General features: G+C 47.7%; 1 protein-coding gene across 1 annotated transcript in view; it reads right to left on the bottom strand.

Annotated features, from left to right (window-relative positions):
- LOC144762717 (uncharacterized) overlaps positions 1-22132 on the bottom strand; it is a 924777-nt gene that overhangs the window by 729622 nt on the left and 173023 nt on the right. The window contains exons 6-7 of the mRNA XM_078647968.1: positions 12342-12468; positions 11733-11871 (exon numbers count right to left, since the gene is read on the bottom strand). Coding sequence (XP_078504094.1) covers positions 11733-11871; positions 12342-12468 — 266 coding nt within the window. The remainder of the gene's footprint in view (positions 1-11732; positions 11872-12341; positions 12469-22132) is intronic.

Raw genomic sequence — 22132 nt, 5'->3', positions numbered from 1 at the left:
CATCTGTCACTAGGAGCATGCCCACTTTGGACCTTTCTAAGTGGGGCTTCAGGCGGTTAACATGAAGGACCCTCAAAGGGTTCCTTGGAGACCGCAAGTTCACCACATAGGTGACATCACTCTTGCGCTCCACCACCTCGAATGGACCGGTCCACCTGTCCTGGAGAGCACAAGTCTCCACAGGGGCCATGACCCAAACTTTCTGTCCAGGTTGAAGCTCAATCAGAGTGGCATTCTGGTCGTACCACCACTTCATCTCTTCCTGGCTGGCTTCCAGATTCGCCTGATCGAGATCCCTGAAACTCCGAGTCTGGTTCCTGAAGGCCAGCATTTAGCTATATACATCCTGGGGAAGTTTCCTGGGAGATTACTCCCAGCCTTCCTTGGCCAGACTTAAAGGTCCTCTTACCGGGTGACCATACAAAAGCTGAAAGGGGCTGAACCCTAGAGACTTTTGTGGCACCTCTCGGTAGGCAAACAGAAGGCATGGCAAGAGTACGTCCCACTTACGCCTCATTGGTTCTTCAAGACCCATGATCATGCCCTTAAGGGTCCGGTTGAATCTTTCAACCAGCCCATTACCTTGTGGGTGGTAAGGAGTGGTGAACTTGTAGGTAACACCACACTCCTTCCACAGAGACTTCATATAATGAGAAATGAAGTTTGTACCTCGGTCAGACACAACCTCTCTGGGGAACCCCACACGGGAGCAGATCCCCATCAGTGCACGTCCCACCACGGGGGCCGTCACTGTCCTGAGCGGAATGGCTTCCGGGTTCCGGGTAGCATGGTCCACCAAGACCAGGATAAACCTGGCTGTCCTGGGGTGCACTGGCCCCACATTGTTAATGCCCACCCGTTCAAAGGGGGTACTGACTACAGGGAAAGGTTGGACGGGGCCTTGTGCCTCCTTCCACTTTTCTCACTTGCCTGGCAAGTTTGACAGGTCCTACAATGAGTATCTGAACTCTTCCTCATCTGGGGCCAATAAAAGTGGGAGACAAGCCTTTCAAAGGTCTTGTTCTGCCCCAGATGACCAGCTAAAGGAACATCATGAGCCAAACCCAGTAGGAAGGCTCTGAAGCGCTGGGGTACCGCCAGCACACAGGCTGACCCAGGCTCAGCAACCGTAGGCTCGCTATACAGGAGACCATTCTCCCAGTCGATCCAATGTGATCCAGACTAATCACCTGCTGCCTGGTTTGTGGCTTGTTGCCTCAAACTCACAAGAGAAGGGCACTTCTGCTGCTCTTCAATTCCTCCTTGGAGGGACCCCCTTCTTGCTGCCAATGGGTCAGCTCAGGTAGTTTGTTCCCCAGTTCAGAAACTTGCTCACCAGTGGATTCCAGGGCATCTCCCTCAAGGTCTGCCTCCTCCTGGACCGTGGGAACAATAGGGGCTTGTTTCCTGCACCCCTTACCTCTTCTCTTTAAGGCAGGTCCGAGGGCCATATTGTCAGGCTCCAGGGTCTTTTGAACACCCTTAGCTGCCATAGACCGAGTGGTCACACATGCCCACTCAGGCAGACCCAGCATCTCTAAATACGCCTTCCTCTCCACCTTCATCCAAAGGGAGTTTTCTAAATCATTGCCTAACAGACAATCAACAGGCATGGATGGCCTCACAGCTACTTGACGAGTACCAGAGACCCCCCCACTCAAAGGGAACTTGAGCCACCTTGCAATGGCGCTCTGTGTTGTCAGCGGCAACAACTGGGAAGAATGCATCAATCAATCAATCAATCACGGCATTTGTAGAGCGCACTACTCACCCGGAAGGGTCTCAAGGCGCTGGGGGAGAGGGGGATGTTACTGCTCGAACAGCCAGGTCTTGAGCAGCTTCCTGAAGGAGAGATGGTCTTGGGTTCGCCGGAGGTGGGTGGGGAGGGAGTTCCAGGTCTTGGCTGCCAGGTAGGAGAAGGATCTTCCTCCGGCGGTGGCTCTGCGGATGCGTGGTACGGTGGCGAGGGCGTGGCTGGTCGATCGTAGTTGGCGGGTGGGCGTGTAGAAGGTCATGCGGTCGTTGAGGTACTTGGGGCCCAGGTCGTGGAGAGCCTTGTGTGCGTGGGTGAGGAGTCTGAACGTGATTCTCTTGCTGACGGGGAGCCAGTGCAGGTCTCTCAGGTGTCCGGTGATGTGGCTGTGTCGGGGGATGTCCAGGATGAGTCGAGCGGAGGCGTTCTGGATGCGTTGGAGTCTTTTTTGAAGTTTGGCTGTGGTTCCGGCGTAGAGGGTGTTCCCGTAGTCCAGTCGGCTGGTGACGAGTGCCTGGGTGACGGTCTTCCTGGTTTCAGTGGGGATCCATCTGAAGATCTTGCGGAGCATGCGCAGGGTGTTGAAGTACGAAGATGAGACGGCGTTGACTTGTCTGGTCATCGACAGGGAGGAGTCCAGGATGAAGCCCAAGTTGCGTGCGTGGTCCGTTGGCTTGGGAGCGGTGCCCAGGGCCGGGGGCCACCAGGAGTCGTCCCAGGCGGACGGTGATGATCCCAGGATGAGGACTTCCGTCTTGTCTGAGTTCAGTTTAAGGCGGCTGTTCCTCATCCAGATGGCGACGTCTTTCATCCCTTCGTGTAGGTTGGCTCTGGCGGTGGTGGGGTCGTTGGTGAGGGAGAGGATCAGCTGGGTGTTGTCGGCGTAGGAGATGATGTTGAGGTTGTGTTGTCATGCGATGGCTGCGAGGGGGCTCATGTAGACGTTGAAGAGGGTTGGACTAAGTGAAGATCCTTGTGGTACTCCGCAGATGACTTCAGTGGCCTCAGATCTGAACGGGGGGAGGTGGACTCTCTGGGTTCTTCCGGCCAGGAACGAGATGATCCACTCCAGTGCTTTCTCTTGGTTTCCGACGTTGCTGAGGAGCTTCACTAGGGTGCGGTGGCAGACAGTGTGGAACGCCGCGGAGAGGTCCAGGAGGATGAGGGCCGCTGTTTCTCCGTTGTCGATCAGGGTTCTGATGTTGTCGGTGGCTGCGATTAGGGCGGTCTCGGTGCTGTGGTTGGCCTGAAACCCGGACTGCGAGGGGTCGAGGGATCCGTTCGTCTCGAGGAAGGCGGCAAGCTGTCTGTTGACGGTCTTCTCGATGACTTTGGCCGGGAAGGAGCGAGATGGGACGGTAGTTCTTGAGGTCGGTGGGGTCCGCCGTTGGTTTCTTCAGGAGGGCGGTCAGCTCGGCGTGCTTCCAGCTCTCAGGGAAGGTGGCGGTGTGGAAGGAGGAGTTGATGATGTCCCGGAGATGGGGTGCGACGATGGCGTCGGCTTTGTTGAAGACGTGGTGTGGACAGGGGTCGGTTGGTGATCCGGAGTGGATGGAGTTCATCGTGCGAGTGGTGTCTTCGGTGCTGATCGGGGTCCAGTTGCAGAGGGTGGTGGTGGCGAGCGTTGGTTCGGTGGTAGGGTGCGTGGTCTGTGCGTTGAAGCTGTTGTGTATGTCGGCGATCTTGCGGTGGAAGAACGAGGTGAGTGAGTTGCAGAGGTCTTGCGAGGGGGTGATGTAGTTGATTCCGGCGCTGGGGTTGGAGAACTCTTTGACGATGCTGAAGAGTTCCTTGCTGTTGTGGGCGTTGTTGTCCAGTCGTTCTTTGAGTGCCGACTTCTTGGTGGCGCGGATCAGCTGATGGTGTTTGCGGGGGGCGTGCTTGAGGGCGGTCCTGTTGTCTGTGGTCTGGTCGAGTCGCCTGGCTTTCTCGAGGGTGCGGCAGTTCTTCTTGGATTCCTTGAGTTCGTCGGTGAACCAGGGGGTTTTCTTGCGGCCGGGTCTGCTGGGAGGGTTCTTTAGTGGTGCGAGGTCATCGGCGCAGGCGGTCAGCCACTTGGTGAGGTTGCTGGCTGCTTCGTTGGGGTCCGTTGTGCTGGTGGGAGTGTTCTGGCTGAGGGAGGCGGTGAGCTGCTCGGCGGTGCACTTGCTCCAGCTCCGGCGGGGAGCCTGTTGCGGGTGGTGGTGAGTCGTAGTTTTTCTGAAGCTGAAGTGGACGCAGCTGTGGACGGTCCAGTGGAGTCCTGTGGCGCGGCTGAAGGAGATGTGTTTGCTGGATGAGAAGACGGGGTCAAGCGTGTGGCCGGCGTAGTGGGTGGGGGTGTTCACCAGTTACTTGAGTCCGAGGTTGGCGAGGTTGTCCAGCAGGGCGGTGGTGTTTCTGTCGTTGTTGTTCTCCAGGTGGAAGTTGAGGTCCCCTAGGAGGATGTAGTCGGTGGAGGGAAGGGCGTGCGGGCTGATGAAGTCTGCGATGTCTTTGCTGAATTGTGTGCGTGGTCTCGGGGGTCTGTAGATGACGGTGCCTCGGAGGGTGGTCTTGGGGTCAGTGTGTATCTGGAAGTGCAGGTGTTCGGCGGCGGTGAAGATTTCGTCGGAGTTGGTCGAGATGTGGATGGTTTTCTTGTGTACGATGGCGATGCCTCCTCCCGTCTGGTTGGCGCGGTCCTTCCGGGTGATCTTGTATCCGTCCGGGATGGCTATGGCAATGTCGGGCGCTGAGGAGGCGTTCATCCAGGTTTCGGTGAGGAAGGCGACGTCCGGTGCTGTCGCGTCGAGCAGGTCCCAGAGTTCCACGGCGTGCCTGTGGACGGAGCGGACGCTGAGCAGGATGCACTTCAGGTGGTTGCTGCTGGTGCTCGACTTGGCGGTGGTGGTGCTGGTCCGGAGGCAGGTGAATCGGCAGGCTTGGCAGGCGAAGGGTCCGTGGGTGCGTCTCGGGGTGGCTCGGTAGCAGGCAGGGTTCCGGCCGGCATTGAGTGCATTGAGGGTGGCGGCGTCGTAGGTCCGTCGGGTGGTCTTGCATCGACGGGGGCCAGGGGGAGGGACTACCTGCTCTTCAGAGACCAAGTGACACTTGACAGCCGTCACACTTGCTCCTGTGTCTCTGAGAGCCTCCACTCTATGGCCATTGATGGTCACCTACTGCCTGAATTTTTTTGTGTTCTCAGGCAGCTGAGTTTTAGGGACCATCTCAAAGTCTCCTAATGAGACAAGGGACATTTCTGCGGAACCCCACCCACCTTGGGCACCCATCTCCTCCCCACCCAGGGCTACACTGGCCATCTGACGGGGTGATGCACAGGGTGGCATATACTGTCCTTTCTGAGGACACTGGGGATCATACCAATGGTGTCCCACCTGCTTACACTGAAAGCAGGTAACAGGCCCCCTATGAACAGGTTTACCTGTCGGAGGTCCTGACTTCTTTTCAGGGGGAGGCTGGGAACCCTTACCTTGGTTCCCTTGGGAATTACTTTGGACCTTTTTGGAACTCCCTCTGTTTACCCTTGTCCCCCCACTCTTCTGCTGGGGACCCTGCGCACCTTTGGCGGAGTCTCCCATAAGACCCTTGTGGACCCTGGTACTGACCCAGCGGTTCCGCCTCTTCAGGAAGCTTTCTAGGGTTAGTCAACTTGCTATCAATAAGGAGCTGGCATAGCTCTGGAAAACAAATAGCAGACAAGTGCTCCGTAGCAATCAAATCATAGAGTGCTTGAACATTATCAACATTGCTACCCCTCACCCAACCATCCATAGCTCTGCAAAAGAAAGACACATATTCTACCCAAGTGGTTCCCTCCAGTTCCTTACAATTTCTGAACCTCTGTCTATAGAGTTCTGGAGTTAACCCATACCTTGTCATCAGTGCTGCTTTCAGGTGCTGATAGGACATCCTATGCTCACTGGGTAGGTCTAACAAAGTATCCCTCCCCTCAGTCAGAAAGCGGCCCCACAACCCCGCTCCCCAATCCTTCTCAGGGACCCGGTGGGCCAACATTGCTATCTCATAGGCTGCAAACCACTGACCAATATATTCACCTTTGTGAGAATCTTTGATGACATCCTTGGGAATATGTACCCTGCCTTCTGAAGGCACAGATTGTGCGCTGCCACCAGAGGGATTGATTTCTACGCCCTTGGCCTTGATCTCTAACTCCCTCAACATCCTCTCATGCTCCATTCTCATTCACTCTCTTTACAAAGACAACCTGTTATTCTCTGTTTCCCTTTGACCCTCGATCTTAAGCTTAGCCAACTCCAGCTTGAGTGCCCTATTTCTCTCCCTGTCTTCCAGCTGCCTGGGGGACAGGTCTTTGGAAGAGATGCTGCTGCCAGGTGGGGACAACACCCCTGCCCTGGCTGGAAATTCTGGCCAATCAATTTGCCCATTTGTATCCCCAACAGGCTCCACCACAAGATCAGGGGCATTTCTTGCTTCTACCCACGCCCTCAGCACCTTCTGGTAGACTTTCATTTTAGAAATGCCTGGTGTAGCAACTTTTAATTTCCTGCAGAGATACTTGAGTTGTTTCACAGTGTAGGTTTCCAACCTCTCTTCCTCAAAACCAAGATCCATAGATGCAACAGATGCTGGTTTACTCATGGTAGTAAAAATTGGGAGTCTTCAGGAAAAAACTAACAGTCCAAGGAAAAAGGATTCTATCAAAAAAAGTATGTGGTCGCGTTTGGTCTGCACTCACTAGTAGTGTACACCAATCACTGTATATGAAACACAAATGCAAAGTCCAAATCCTCACTGCTGACCACCAATGTTAGATCTGGGGGTCTCTATTTGGCAATGGTATTCACCTTTGTCCAAATAGGGACCCTTACTTCTAAGTCAGGATAAGGGGATTACACTCCTTAATAACCCCTGCTCACCCCCTTGGTAGCTTGGCACGAGCAAACAGGCTTATCTCAGAGGCAGTGTGTTAAGCATTTGTGAATATACACAGTAATACAGTGATAACACTACAGATGGACACAACACAGGTTTTATAAAAATAAGTATTCTTTATATAGACTTAAACACAACACCACAAACGACAAAAATCAGCAATACTACACTTAAGATTACTTAAAAGATGATTAAAGTCTCTTAGATCAAGTTGCTGTTAAATGCGACAAAGTTCTCAACAAAGTACCTGGATGCGTAATGCAAAGTGAACAAAAGGGCTTGCAAAAGGGAGATGCGTCAGTTCCGTGATCCGGGGGAACGGTTGCGTCCTGCCTCAATGCTTGCGCAGAGCAGGGGACTCGTTGTGAGCCTTACCGGCGGAGGTGATGCGTAGATTCTCAGCTTGCGGGCCCGTTGTGGTGTTCAAGATGGCGCCTTGATACGATGCGATGATCCGGTTGCGATGCGAGAAGATGGCGCCCTTGATGCGGTGATGCGATGACGATGCGATGACGCCCTGGCAGCCTTGCGACGACTCTGTATTTTGGAACCGCGGCAAGCCCTGCGACGCGCTTCTCCGGCGATGCGCTGGCGACTTTCTCGATGGCGTCACGCTTCTCCGGCGATGCGACAGCAGGCAGCTTCGATGAACACGCGCTTCCAGGGAGATGTGACGAAGGCTCGCTTCTCCGGCGTTGCGATGATTTCAGCTGCGGCGGCAACATGCTTCTTCTTGATTCATAGCGCTTCCAGCTTCCAGCTCCCAGCGGCACGCAAGTGACTGGAGTCAGAATTCCCAGCAAGGAAATTCAGGAGGGAGCTGGAGGTGATGTCTTTTGGCCCTGAGACTTCAGCAGGAGGCACGCACAGTTCAAGCCCTTGGAGAATATTCTGTAGATGAAAGTCCTTACAAAGTTCATCAAAGTTCAGCGAGGGATTTTGAGTGTTCAGAAATGTTATGGCGCTCAACAGGTAGTGGTAGGGTAAAGAAAAATGATAATCGTGGTTGGTGCTTCTTGGTCAGAGGAAACCCAAAACCTCTGAAACAAAGTAAGTGGGGGGAGCCCACCCTTTTGATTTATGCAGACAAAGTCCAGAGCACACAAAAAAATCTGTTTATAAGTGTAATCACGGTATGTTAATAAAGATAAGATCGCACACAACGGGTTCTTTCTGTTGCTTTTTATGCGTGAAAGAATGGTCTTCCTGTCAAGGGAGACACAAGGAACATGAAACCAGCCGAAACGTGTTTCGTCAGATCGGGTGTTAACCCGTGACTCTTCAGGGCTGAACCGTGTGGGATGAAACGGTATCGGGGGACCGGTGATAATTCCAACCCGGTCCTATTCGGGTTTATTCAAAATCCAAAATCCAAAATGCAGAAAGGAAGTAATTGGTAGTGCAATAATCAGGAAAATCATAAAGGCGGGTACTGCCTTCTATCGGGAGATCAGGGCTTAGAGCCCAGCATTCAAGGAGCAGCGAGTTCTGTTGCCGGGTGCGGCAACTTATAAACAGATTTTTTTGTGTGCTCTGGACTTTGTCTAGTCCTTACAAAGTTCCTTCTCCTTTCCCTGGAAATGAAGCAACCACTGCAGACTAACCCAGCAAACAGCACACTGGCATAGGGGCAGTCCAACTCCTGCAGCTTCCTTGGTTCTTCTCCTTGACAGAAAGGTTTCTTGTTCCAGAAGTGATCTAATTTCTTGGGAGCAGGGTCTCAATACTTTCCCCAAAATCCTTTGTTCTCTGAAGGCAGAGAGGCCTGTGCCTAGTTCAAACCAGTTCCTGAGCACTTTGTTGACATGGCTCTCTTCTTCCTTTCACTGTGCAGAGCAGAGACATCAGACAAGTCACAGGGGGTGGAGCCAGCATTGTAGAGGGAAGGCCCAGCCCTATTCAGGTCCCAGGTGGACTCCTCCCTCCCATCTGGATGTAAATCTCTCTATTCACCACCGGGCTGTCCCAGCCTGTCTCCTGGAATTTCCCCAGCCCTGTCACACACAAACCCAGACAAGGAATACACAACCCAGCAGTGGCAGGCTCAAATGGTTAGGCAAGCAAATACCTACTTTCTAAAAGTGGTATTTGCAAACACAGAATATTAAAATAAACTTTACTAAAAGATGTACTTTATTATTCTGAGTTCAGGCATACTAAATCCGAATTTCTAGCATGTTCCCTGAGTCAGTTAGGATTGTAAGAATGTAACAATCTTAACTTCCCATTCTGGCCTAAGAGAACAGGTAGCCTTCAATAGTGAAAAACAAAAATGGCTGTAATTCACTATTACAACATGCTACACACATCAGAGCATGTCCTACCTTATACTTACAATGCACCCTGCCCTTGGGCCTACCATAGGGGTGTCTAATATGAAGCAAAGGGAAGGTTTAGGGACTGGCAAGTGGGTGCACTTGGCCAAGTCGACATGGCAGTGCTAGACTGCACAGAGGCCTTGCAATGGCAGGCCTGAGATATACTTTACAAGCTGCTTCTGTGGGTGGCACAATCAGTGCTGCAAGCCCACCAGCACTATCTACAAGCCCTGGGCACACATGGTGCACTGGACTAGGGGCTGACAGTAAATCAAATAACCCAATTGTGGAATAACCAATCAGTACTTCAATTTAACATAGGGAGCACTTGCACTGTGGCACTGATTAGCAGTGGCACAGTGCCCAAAGCATAAATCCAGCAAAAACATATCAAAACAGAGGGGGCAATCCGTCAAAAATGGAAGGGAGATTCACGCCTATGATGTCAGGTCTAACAGTCTCCCCTTTTCTTATCTTGGTGCGGGAGGCTAGCAACTATCAAAATGATGCTTCTTCCTATTGTTAATTTTTATCTCTCAATGCTTCCTATTCCCCTCCCACTCTACTTCTTTAAAACAATAAATCGCATCCTAACCAAATTCCTATGGAACAATCGCAAAGCTAGGATATCTCTCTCTCGCCTCCAACAACCCAAAGATTTAGGTGGAGTCATCTTCCCCAACCTTACTCGGTTCCACTCAGCCTTCACTTTAAAACAAATTTGCCCTTTTCTACCAGATTTGCTTGATCCTCCCTTAACAGCCTGGAGTTCAATAGAACTTGCGCAACTCTCACCTTTCTCATTTCTTACGTATACTCGCTTATCTCAACCTCCTCAGCGATTTCTCACTCCCATATTTAGCACTTGCTCTTTCAATGTTTCGCTCCTTTCTTTCACAGTCAGATTTTCACTCCCTAACACCGATTTGGTATAATAAATTCTTAAAGATAAATAACAGAGTACTTTTTTGGAAAGAATGGATTGACAAAGGCATCATTACCTACGATCACCTACTCAAAGATAACTCCTTGAAAGATTTCTCAGACATTCGTGACTCTTTTAACCTTTCCAACACATATTCTTCCCAGTATTCCTTGCTCAAAAATTCCCTAGCCTCTATTATCTCTCAAAATACTTCCCTGACCACCACTGACCTGATCCTTCCCCCTCCATCCGACTTTTCTACTCCTCTCAAAGCTGCTGCTATTTATAAATTACTCTCCCGTCCCACTGCTGATAGATTCTAATCTAAACTTGAACTCTCATGGGAAAGGGATTTAGCTCAAGAATTTTCCCTTCAGGTTTGGGACTCCGTATGGTCTAAAATACACACTGTTTCCCGCTCTGCCAGCACCACACAGACTTTATATTTCTTTTCAACAGACTTTTTTTACTCCTTCTGATTTACATAAATTTAAGTTACTAGACCCCCAAAAAGTGCTGGACTTGCTCTTATGCTGATAGTGATTTTTTTCATATGTTTTTTTACTGCCCGTTGGTTAAATCCCCCTGTCTCGTATCTGGTCAAAATTAAACAATATATGAGCTACAGACCATCCCTTTGACATTGTTCATATTTTTCAGGGTGGTTCTTCACCTATATGGAATGTCCATTGTAATGTACATACATTTATAGATTTGTATATAGCCATTTCCTTGCAGATAATCACAACCAATTGGAAGGATACTTCGAAGATTTCATACAATGCCTGGTGGAACTTGTTATGCCGCCACCATAGGCTTGATCGTGCCTTTGCCACCACGGTACCTCTATTGATCAAAAAAGACTTGTTATGGTTGCCTTTAACTCATTTTCTTTTTAGACGTGTTCCTTGAATGTTTCTTGTTTTCCTTCTCCTCTTCCAATTATGTCTATTACTTAGTTTTCTGCACATTTATTTCATTATGTTAACTTTATGACGTTTACTCTGTATTTTAGGTTTCCTTTCTCCCTTCCCTCCCTCCCTCCCTCCCCCCTCTCCTTTTCTCTTTCTTGCCCCCTCCCCTCTCACATCTCACAAAACAAAATACCTTTAAAAGCTTTTTTCCTAGGTGTAGTTTTTACATCCCCTTTGGGATTCATTTTATAGTGTTAAATTTCAACGTTCTTTTACTTTGAGTCAATGCCTGATAATTCTTTGTATTGATGGTTTACTTGGATTATCATATTCAATAAAGCTTTCTAAACTTAAAAAGGTTACAGTTCCCTATCTCGTCGCCAGTTGTAACGTCCTCCCCAGCCCGGTAGCCTGCAAAGGACTACACCACACACGGAGCTCTGTAGCGCACATCTATTGTTCTTCAGACTGCAACCCTTAACTGTACGAACTGAGTCATGAACTTTAATAACCACACCCAAAAGATTGCACCATTCTCCTATGGAGTCATTCAGGGACCAGAAGGGTCCTGCTATTCATATTAACAAGACGCTACATAACCAATTTATCCCCTGTGATTCATTTTTGCCACTGGTTGCAGGTAGAGCGCATCAGCACTCAATGTTGAGACCGCAGTCTTATTTTTCATCGTCACGCTTCAACCCAACAGAAGTGAGAAATAGACAGAAAATGGATAAAGGGGGGAGAGAAAGCTAGGTAAACAGGCAAAAGGAGACAGCAGCAATGGAAATTAACTTGTAAAGTTAAACCAAATAAAAAAAGACTGACAATGAGTTTACTATTCATGAACTGACAGATTCCAGAGGCTGTTATGGACGACAAGTCTATGAAAACAGGGTTTTGGTTTCAGATATTGGTATTTTTACCTTGGAACAGCCACCAATTCAAAGCGTTCTTGCACTTTCTGCAGTAAGATTTTCTTGGTATGTTTCTGGACCTTTCTTGCGTGCCTGACCCATTTTTCACAGAATTCGACGTCATAGGATTTCTTAAACCACGACAGCTCTAGAAGGAAAATACATCTGTTTATATTTGGCACTTTACTAAACATATAAAAGCTAAACAACAGGTTCTTAGAGTTCTCCCCCGAAAATCTCAGCCTAAGTATTGGAGCATTCCACTGTAACGCTAACTTTAGGGTACCTTCCAAGGAAGCATGCTGTGGCAGGGGTAATATTATTGTTCCGGTGCCATTTGAACTGCACGTGCTGAATAATTCAGGATCTTCTACTCAGTTACTGACGAAGCGCAGGCTTTTGCCAAGGTCATTCTCAGATCCAGGCAGTGGGAGGCGGGACTGCACGTACGTATCGCCGGCAGAGCCAGGGAGAGCTGCAAGCTCATGAACGCCTCGCAGGCGCTGCTCTCAGTTAATATTTGCTCACTTTGGACGCAAACTGTCAGACAGGAGGCGTTTCTACAGACGCTGCACATCTCGCGCGTGATGACAGCAGGCCATGCATTTGCATTCTCACCGTTTTCGACTTTCATCAACCTCTGGTGCAAGTTATTTTTTTCAGCACTTTGGTTAGAGTCCAGCTTTTCAGATGAAAACGTTTTGAGACGAAACGTTATTTCTTCAATCTCAAGGTGCAGCCTTTTCTATTAAAATAACAACAGATGGACAGTTAATCGGCATGATACTAAGAAAAGAATTTCGAAGTATTTTGCCTTTTGTCAGTGTTAAAATTTATGAAAGGCATAAAGTGTCAGATTACATGCATTATATAGGTGATTGAGCAGTTTTGTACTGTTAATCGGGCAGTTTTGTACAGGCAATCGCACACACTGGCAGTGCATAATTACATGTGAATTAATTGATCAAAAGAAAAGCAACATATGAACGCCTTGAACATGACAATTTGCACTGGTAAATCATTGCATATGTATAACCGTGTGAAATTAGGCATGCTATGTTCTGTTTGGGGAAGAGGGAAGCAGCACAAAGCACTGACACCATATTTGTATGAAAAAGACTGCTTTATTGAAACAGGTGTAGATCACTGAAAACTACCTCGGCCCCCGCACTCCTGGGGAACGCCACTTCCCCTGAGCAAAACATAACACAAAAGCAGGGGGCCATGACACCCTCACTGCCCCGAAAAGCGCTACCTCCCCAGGTCTAAATCTAATAGTAATGTGGTGGGTTCCACCACCCCTCAACCCCGGGAACCACCACCTCCCTTGGAGTAAATGGCAAAAATTAAAGTGGGGGGGCTGCGTGGCCCTATGCAGCCCCGGGGACCAACACCTCCCCAGGGCTGTGTCCTGTAATGGAGGCGGCGCGCAGTCCCACTCCTGGAGCCAAAGTTGACCCTGGGGAACGCAACCCCCCCCCCACATGGCCGACTCTAGCAATGTCCCTGGGTACCCGACCCCGGGACATTGCTGTTTGCTATGGCTTGGCGGGAGCATTACGGCTCCGCCCAAGCCATAGCGAACTCTGCTCTGGTTCGATTAAATGAGAGCGTGTGAAATGCTCTCACTTACTCGAAACAGAGCAGAATTGCTTTAGGCCAGAGGGAGCTGCATGTTCATCAGCTCCCTCTGTCCTAAAGCAATGCCAGATCCTGCAGGCTGCGGTGAGCCGGCAGGAAGCGCATGGGACATCAGGCTCCCCCGTGGTCCCCAAAGTGAGAAACTGGGTGCCCTGGGCGGGACCAGGGTATGTAGTATTGCACCCAGGTCCTGGGGGATGGGGTTCCCAAGCCAAAATCAACCACAGAGGGGAGCCGCACAGCGCCCTCTCATTTTTAAAAATAAGGGCAGATCCTGGGGCCAAAATTCTGTCAAGATATTATTTGAAGACTGCAATAAAAATATTTGAAGAACAACTTGAAGGACCGCTACTCTCTTTGTGAACACATATGAACACTCTTTGTTGAAAAATAACTTGATTGATGCACTGTATTCTATACTGTTGCCTCTCTGTTCTCTAATTTTGATTGTATAATTAGGGTTCTCTAGCAGTGGACCTAAGAGGTGGGCAACTATGGCAAATAAGGTTTTGCCTTGACTGTTGTGTATATACCACGGTAGTGCAACTGTTGATTCCTACTGCTATTCGCTATTTGCTTGGACCCTGTCTATGGCAGTGAGCTTGGCTGCCCCAAGCCATACCCTTCTTGGTACAAACTCATTCTTATCAAGTGGCAGCCGGCCCACAACCTGTGAATCTCCCTCAAGTCTGTCTTCATGCATTTTATCAATGCTAATGCTTTCTGTAGTACTAAGTTATTCTCCTAAGTGTATCAGGAGTATATCCAGACACTTGCCCCTATACAAAAGTCTGTTCAAACAAGGAAGACGCTCTTCCATATTATTCGACCTTTCCCATACCAACTGATGGTATACATATCAAATTAAAACCTAAATTCGCCCCATGGCTGCTTGACCTCACGTTTCGTTCTGCCCACTTAACAAAGGAGTGGCCCACAATCCATATCTTCAAACCTGCAGCCTAAGGGCCGGGAACTGAACCTGAAACAGAAACAAAAGTTAACAACCTGCACAATTAATTAGCAAGACCCCTCCCACCCCCTAGCATATCTTTGGAAACAATGAAACAACCATCTATCCAGATAAATTTTGTTCCCCTTAGTCCAACATGACAATCCACATCTCTAGCCATACCGTTTCTAAAAAGTGATCACCAAAACCGTGTGCATCCAATCCACTCATAGCCAATGCCTTGTGCTTGGTAGCCAAATACTGAAATGATGTGACTGGTTTACGGTCCCCATGCTGAAAAATTCCTCTCCCTCATTATCGCTGACCGAGGCCGAATAGTTGCCCCCCAGCAACTCGGGCAGGGACTGGCAACAGGATATACCTGAAGGAGAATGCTTCCGCTCTCGCTCCAGTGATCTGTTTTAGATTTATATAGCCAAACTTGAAGGCCTTCTTCCTGCTGACGCACTCTCCTGTGCTCCCTATCCCCAGAAGCTCAGAGACCCAAAATGCTCCAAAAAACATCCGCAACATAAGGGCAGAGAACAGCACAGTTTCCTGCTTCTCCTTGCAAATCCTTGGGAGGACATTTAGTACGTCACTGAACATGTCCAAAGTCAAAGGCCTTCTTTTGGGACCACATCGCCCCACCTCCCTGGCCCAGCCTTCCAAAATACTCCTCCCTAATTCGGCCGCTGAGGAGGCATTTCCCCATAGAAGCTTAGCCATGAATGCACTACTTGACTGACCTTTTCCTTTCAGAGACATTAATTTTGAACCACATCCTCAGTCCTGTCCCATTACTCTGACCTCCTCATGGCACCACCCGCTTTGAATTCAGACATGGCCTGTGAGTAAGCTGGCCTTGTAGAGACTGCTAGAGAATCTGCTAACAACTGAAGCATCCTCTCTCTCCTACTGACCAAAGATCCTGCGGCATCCACATCCTGACTCGGTCTGCCTCCATAGCCAGCCCATAGAACCTCTCCCACTCCAAATGAAACAAAGCATCTGCAGTGTCATTGTCCACACCTGACACATGCCTGGCTCTAAAACCTTTACCAAAATGCAGGTATTTTGGAACAAAAACATTCAACAACTTAAACAGCTGGGTTTCCCTTGCTGTCTGCCTGTTAACTATGTTGTCAACTCTGAAGAGAAATCTCTTATGGGCCAACTGCTCAACCCACAGTGCCAATGCTACTACCAGAGAAAAGAACTCTAGGGATGCAATGCTGTGGCCACCCCGCTTCCACTCTGGGGGCCTCTCTTCGGGAGCTCAATGTCCTTACCAATAAACCCCAAAACCCGAACCCCTGCCACCTCTGAAAATATCTGAGCATACCAATCCATATCTCTCAATGTCGCTTTAGGAATCTCGTTAAAGGATTGAAGAATGGCTCGCCCATCTGCAAGTCCTCTTTGATGCCTTCTGACAGCCTGGTATGATGATGTGGCAGTGGTAAACCTGAGAGTGCCAGACCCAACCTCCAGCGAAATGTACTTCCCGCCATCACCATTCTGAATGCAAAGTTCAAATGGCCCAACAGGACCTGTACATCCTTTACCATGAACTTTTGCTTTACTTAACAATGCATCCAAAAAACTCTGAATCATAGTTTTCTTCTCTTCCTGCAACCAAGATACCATAGCCCTTGAATCAATCTCAATACCCAGAAATGACAAGACCCTGCTCGGTTCCACCATCTTCTTTAGTGCAAATGGCACACCTCTGTCACCCATGAGCTCCTGGAAACTTGCCAGCATATGCTGATTGTCCACAGAACTGGGTTTCCCTACAAAGAAGAAGTCATCTAAGTAATGTGTTCCTGCCCAGTGCTCCACATAAAAAGCCATTGCAGAAACGTGCTGAACCACTCAAAGTGTTAACAGGAAATAGAACAACCTATTGACAGTGCTTTGACTACATACCATCTGTCCTCGCATTTTATGCCCAGCAAGTAAAAGTCGGCAGTGTGTACTGACAACAAATGGAAAGCCAACTTAATGTCGTTCTTAGCCATAAGCTCCCCTTTCCCACTCTTTCCACTAAAGCTAATGCCACATCCACTGATGAGCACTTCACCGAGACTTATAAGTAGTTATGAAATCTTTAACTGACTGTCCTTTCGGCCAAGAGAGATGTTGAATCTGCCTAAATTGTCCCTGCTCTTTTCTGGGGACTACTCCATTCAGAGACACTATTAGGTGATCCACAGGCCAATCCTCAAAGGGACCTGCCATCCCATCCTCCTGAATCTCTTTGAGCAACTTGCCTGTCACAAGTTGTCTGTGCTCGTTGGCTGAACCCAGTCTGAAACCCTTTTTAAAACCTTTCAACAGTAGCACAGCTTCATCATTCGGTTCATAATGGGAAAGTCAAAAGTCCAATTGATCCCACTTAATAGATGTACAAACCTTAGCCGCCAGGTCCCTGGCCTCCCCTCCCCGCCCTGTAGCTGCTACTTTGTCCATGTTGCTGTCCTCCTGTGGCCCCCTGCTGGTGACCATACCCTGCTGAATTGGATGACCCACTATTCCGATGCAATTGACCAAGAGATGTCTGTCTGCACATTTGGAACATTCGTGCTGGTCAGAACTTAAAAAATTCCTTTGTGAAGAGTCCCATTTTTTAATCCCAGCAAGCCCCAAGCTGACTACCCAGTCCTTTCCCTGTAACCCCCACCACTCCCATGTTGGGGTGCCCTTGAAAAGGCCGGTATACAATCGGTAAGCCGCGAGCAGTAAAAAAGTGTCCTGCCAAACTTAGCAGGTCCCATAGTGTGTTGCCACAAGTGAGTATCAAGCTTGCCCTATTGAGCTTCTGGGTCAACCGCCATATGGGCCTGGAATTCTTCATCATATTGAGCCCAAGCATAGCCTCCGTCATTTAGCTAGGCTTTACTAATTATATCTATATATTTAAATAGTGCAACCAACCTTTCTGTGTACTTTTGACAGTACACACTCGCATATATAAGAAATGCCACTGTCCAATTCTCTATAGTTATCGGCACCTTAGGCCGTTTGGACAACTCCAGTTTTTCCTCTTTGGAACTCTCTTTAGACCGAAGCTCCCTTTGCAGCAGTTTCAGCATTTCCACATATTCTCCCTTTGAAATTCTTCAGCATGAGGTGAGCCCGTAACAGCTTCGATGTTTCCATGCAAGGCAACTTTTGATTTTCACTTCCTTGCTCTCCAATTTTCCCTGCTTTCCAGACTGTCACCGTATCCCCTTGCATCTCTGCCCAAGATCCCTCATCCATGCCCCTGTCCACGACAGTGCTGGAGGACCCCCAGGCTGCTCTTTTGTCAGCTCCGCTGAGCCTGTGACCTCGCATTTCTTTTCCTTTTGTCTCAACGGTGAAAGTTTTTGGCTCAAAAAAGACCTAAAAAGAGATTTCCACAAACAAGTTTGCTAGCCGCATGAGATCACTCCAATTTCTTTTTCCCATAAATACATACCAAAAATGAATATACAGAAATCATATTTGTGCAACTACAGTGACTACAAAACCTACCTTTTCTGCATCCTGAGTTTTATTTCCACAGTGAGCCTGAGCTTTTATGTGTTTCTGCCATCTACCTTTGTACAAGCCACAGGGGAACATCCATTACAACGCGGGTTTTACACCGCAGTGCCATTACAACAAGGGTTTTACAACGCAAGTCGTTACCACGAACTGCGCTAGAGGGCGCTCTAGACTAAGGAATAGTAGATTTACTATTCCAACACCTTCCCTACTGTACGTAGGCTGGTGTTGGAATAGTAAATCTTACTATTCCTAAGTCCAGCACCCTACAGCACAAGTCGTGGTAACGACTTGCGTTGTAAAACCCTCGTTGTAATTGTACTGCGGTGTAAAACCCGCGTTGTACCGTCATACATCCCAAGCCACAAAGTTAAAGCTAGTCTAACTTTTCTAGCCTGTCTACCCTAGTAGCCTGCACATGACAGGACTACTTTTTCAAAATGCATCATTCAATTACTTTTTGGGAATATAGTATTATTGTAAAATTTTCAATGAATATAACAAAGCTTATGTTGTAGGCCATAATATGTTGCTGTGCTAAGCAGCTACTTTGTTATCAACCATTTCTTCATACACTGCTGGCAAGTCCATTTATATCACATCTGTCAAAGTCAACGGCAGATAACGCAATAAATCTGCACTTCATGGCTGCCTGTCACTGCTTTACTCTCAGATGCATCAGGCGTTTCCCACATGTCGCAAATACCTCAAAATCTAGTTTGAACTGATTCTCCTCACACTTGATGGTTCCAACTTGGCCACCTCACATATCTCAAATCAAAATAAGGTTGATCCCACATCTATCATTTTAATGTAAGTATATTTAAATAGCATCACGTTCTATGACAGTATATGTACATAAGCACACATTACTTATCTCCCAGACCCCAAAAATGTATGCACTGCTCATTTGATTCATAACAGTGCATGGGTGTGATAGCAAGATATAGAGTATTATACATGCAAAACACAGCGTCACTACTTATTGTTAGGTCTACAAAAAATGTTCCTTTAGGTTTTTTTTAAAGTATTTTTTTATTTTACATTGCATAATTCTATTCCATTTTCTGATACAATTGAGCCACCCTCCAACATTGCTTAATGTTGTTTCTGTCTCTTAATGGAGTTAGAATTCCTTAACCAGCTAGGCCGGGTCAAATGGGTACTTTGTCATATTTTGTTTTGGGTACTCGTCCTATTTATGATGCTTTATTATTTTAAGTCACTTGCATTGAGGGCGGTATGGCTGCGCTCCAGCAAGCCCAGGAATGGGGGATGGAGGGATCTATCTAGCAGATGTCTTGAGGTGTACATAGAAGCATGAGTCCCAGTCAGGGGTCTTATTTACTCCATCTCTGATTATACGTTCCCAACATCTTGCCCTGCCTCGTCGCATTCTTTGCTTGGCCTCTGTAGGCGTTTTTGCTGTGGAAAAGAAACCTTTTTTGATTAATCCCTACTTTAAGAATTCTCTGATGTAATGTTAGGAGGTAAGTTCTTCTTGGTGTTAGCTTGACAAAGGGATGAAATCATCTATAAAAAGAGACCACTTAGTATGATAGATGCTAGAGAGGCTCCCAAAAAAGCGAGGTTCTCCACATGACCACCTTTGTACTTCTAATATTTAGTCTAGAGTTAAGAATGCCTAATCAGAATTTGACACTTCCAGCTATATTGCACTTTTGGTTCACAACATTTATGCAGTAATGTTAGTTTAATTCCCTTCAAGATTTATGCTCTCATTCCCGAACTTAAGGTGCGATCTTGGCTCAGCTCAGTTGACAGTATGTGTTGGAGATATTCAGTCACTAATAAAGAAACTCAACCTTTATTGTGTATGAGGAGTTACTGCACTATTTTGTTGACGATCGCACAGGATATTGGATTTGGAAGGGTGAAGTCAGCATAATGATAAGGGGCCCCCACACCAAAGAGATCACTCTACATTCTACACTATTATGTTATGTTATGTTATATTTAATTTATACAGCGCACGGCTACTCGAAGTGTCCCAGCGCTTGCTCCAGCAAGTAGACTGCACAGCGATCAGAAGCTAAAAGAGCAACGTTTTTAGTTTTTTCTTAAAAAGCAATGGATTCTGGGTGCCCCGGAGTGCCAAAGGCAGCTTGTTCCAGGCCAGGCCGGCTTTTCGAACGAAAGAAGTCCCGCCGAGCCTTTGGCGATTGAACCTGGGGGTCTGCATCAATAACTGGTCGGACGAGCGCAGCTGTCTCCTGGGTTTATAAAAAGCAAATCTCTTCTGAGGATAAATGGGGCCTAAACCATAAAGGCCCCGATGCGCGATGGACAGCATTTTGAATTTTAGCCGAGATTCAACTGGGAGCCAGTGCAAGTTACGCAGGTGGGTGCGAACACTAAGTCTAGATGGTAAGCTCAATAGCAGTCTGGCTGCCGAATTTTGGACTACTTGCAATTTCTTTGCAAGATAGCCTGGACTACCAACCAAAAGAGCGTTGGCATATCCAATCGGCACAAGATCAGAGCACCGACCACGGTTTCCTTGGCACTTCTAAGCAGAAGGGGAAGAAACTTCCTCAAGATTTTCAAAGTGCCAAAGCAGGTCCCTGCCAGTTTTTTCACATGTGTCGAAAAGTTCAGATTTTCATCGAACTAGACACCGAGATTTTTTGCGATACCCTTTCCCACAGTGAGCCGAGGGAAGTCAGGAGGCCACAGCCTTTCTCTGAAGTCCACTGGGAACAAGCCATACAGGAACACCTCAGATTTTCCTTTGTTACACTTCAGATGTACATTTGCCAGCCATTGAAACACAGAGGACAAACAGTGCTGCATGGCCACAACAGAGTCGTCCCCCTTCCTCCAGGAAAACAAAAGCTGTGTGTCATCCGCGTAGGCCATCACTTTAGCCCCCAATGACTCCGCGAGATAAACCAGCAGAGTCACATAGATTTTAAAGAGAAGAGGGCTAAGTGAAGACCCCTGCGGCACGCTAGTTGTCACCTGCATAGGCACAGTGGCACACGGAGGGAGCCAGACCTGCTGCGACCTGCCTTCCAAGAAGGACCTGATCCAGTGCAGCGGCGATCCAGAAATACCAATTTCCAATAGACGATCAAGGAGCACAGAATGGGGCACAGTGTATTATATTTTTATTAGGACCTTTTGATTTTGTTGAATTAGAAAAACAACTACAGGTATAGAAAATGACGCCAAAACAAGGATTTCACCCATCAATGGTTAAAACATCAATGATATTTGGTAACTCTTTCTAGAGTTGGATACCACCATGGCCTCTGGAAATGACCGTTATGCTCACTCAGCTCATGATGTATCTGATCGCGAAAGTCTCCGGTGCCGCTGGCACACTGTGCCTACTGTTGTTTCAGTAGAACCCAGTGCATAAAAGAGATGGTTGTTTAGAACGTTTGGTTATTAACAATTCCAAAAACGAACCAACATGGTTTATGAAGACTGAAGTTGTCCATATACAGGTACATGCAGACATTGATTCACCAAATACATTAATGAAGAAAGTGTATGGATATATATATATTCGAAAAGAGGCTTTGACCGAATTTAAGAGTCTGACAATAGCCCCGACAGGTACAAGAGGAATCCATACAGATACATGGGTTCCACAGCTTACTTTTCAGGTTCATTTGTTGATTAGATGAAAGAAGCACGCACAAAGTGTTAGATTCCAACAGCAAGAAACAAATGTTGATTGAGGATGGATGGGAAACACCTTGAAAGGTAATGTTAAACAAATATTCTGAGGTAGTCAATGGGAAAATAGGTAGTCTACATGGATTTGAACACAACACTATACTCAAGCGCCTTAATCCTTCTTTAAAAAAATAAATTATATGCTTTAGGAGCTTCCAGAGGGACCAAGGTGTGCATCGCATAGCCCTAGTTGAATGTTTTAAAGTGACATACTATGGGGACAAGGCTGCAGCGAACATCGAAACATACTATAGAACCTCTCAGCTAGTGGCCATCAACCAGTGGTGGCAAGCCACCCAGGGGAAACCAGCTTATGCCTCTATTCATGTTTTGTCTAGAGCATGGGCCGATCAACCTGAATACCAGCATACATTTTTATGGTGACCATGAAGGCTTCTGCACGCAGTGTACTGACTAAGATCGCGATGTAAGTCTAGGGATGTTATAAACAAGTCGTTCTCATTAGCAGAAAATCAAGCAGTTTAACTTACAACAACAGTTACATGTAGTGTTGTGTGCAAAAGCTGCAAAGTGGCAAAATGGCATTTAAACTTCTAATAATCTTACGCTAGCA

This window comes from Lissotriton helveticus, chromosome 1_1, assembly GCF_964261635.1.
Source record: "Lissotriton helveticus chromosome 1_1, aLisHel1.1, whole genome shotgun sequence".
In the NCBI taxonomy this organism is placed as follows: domain Eukaryota; kingdom Metazoa; phylum Chordata; class Amphibia; order Caudata; family Salamandridae; genus Lissotriton; species Lissotriton helveticus.
This window is presented reverse-complemented; position numbering and strand designations above follow the sequence as displayed.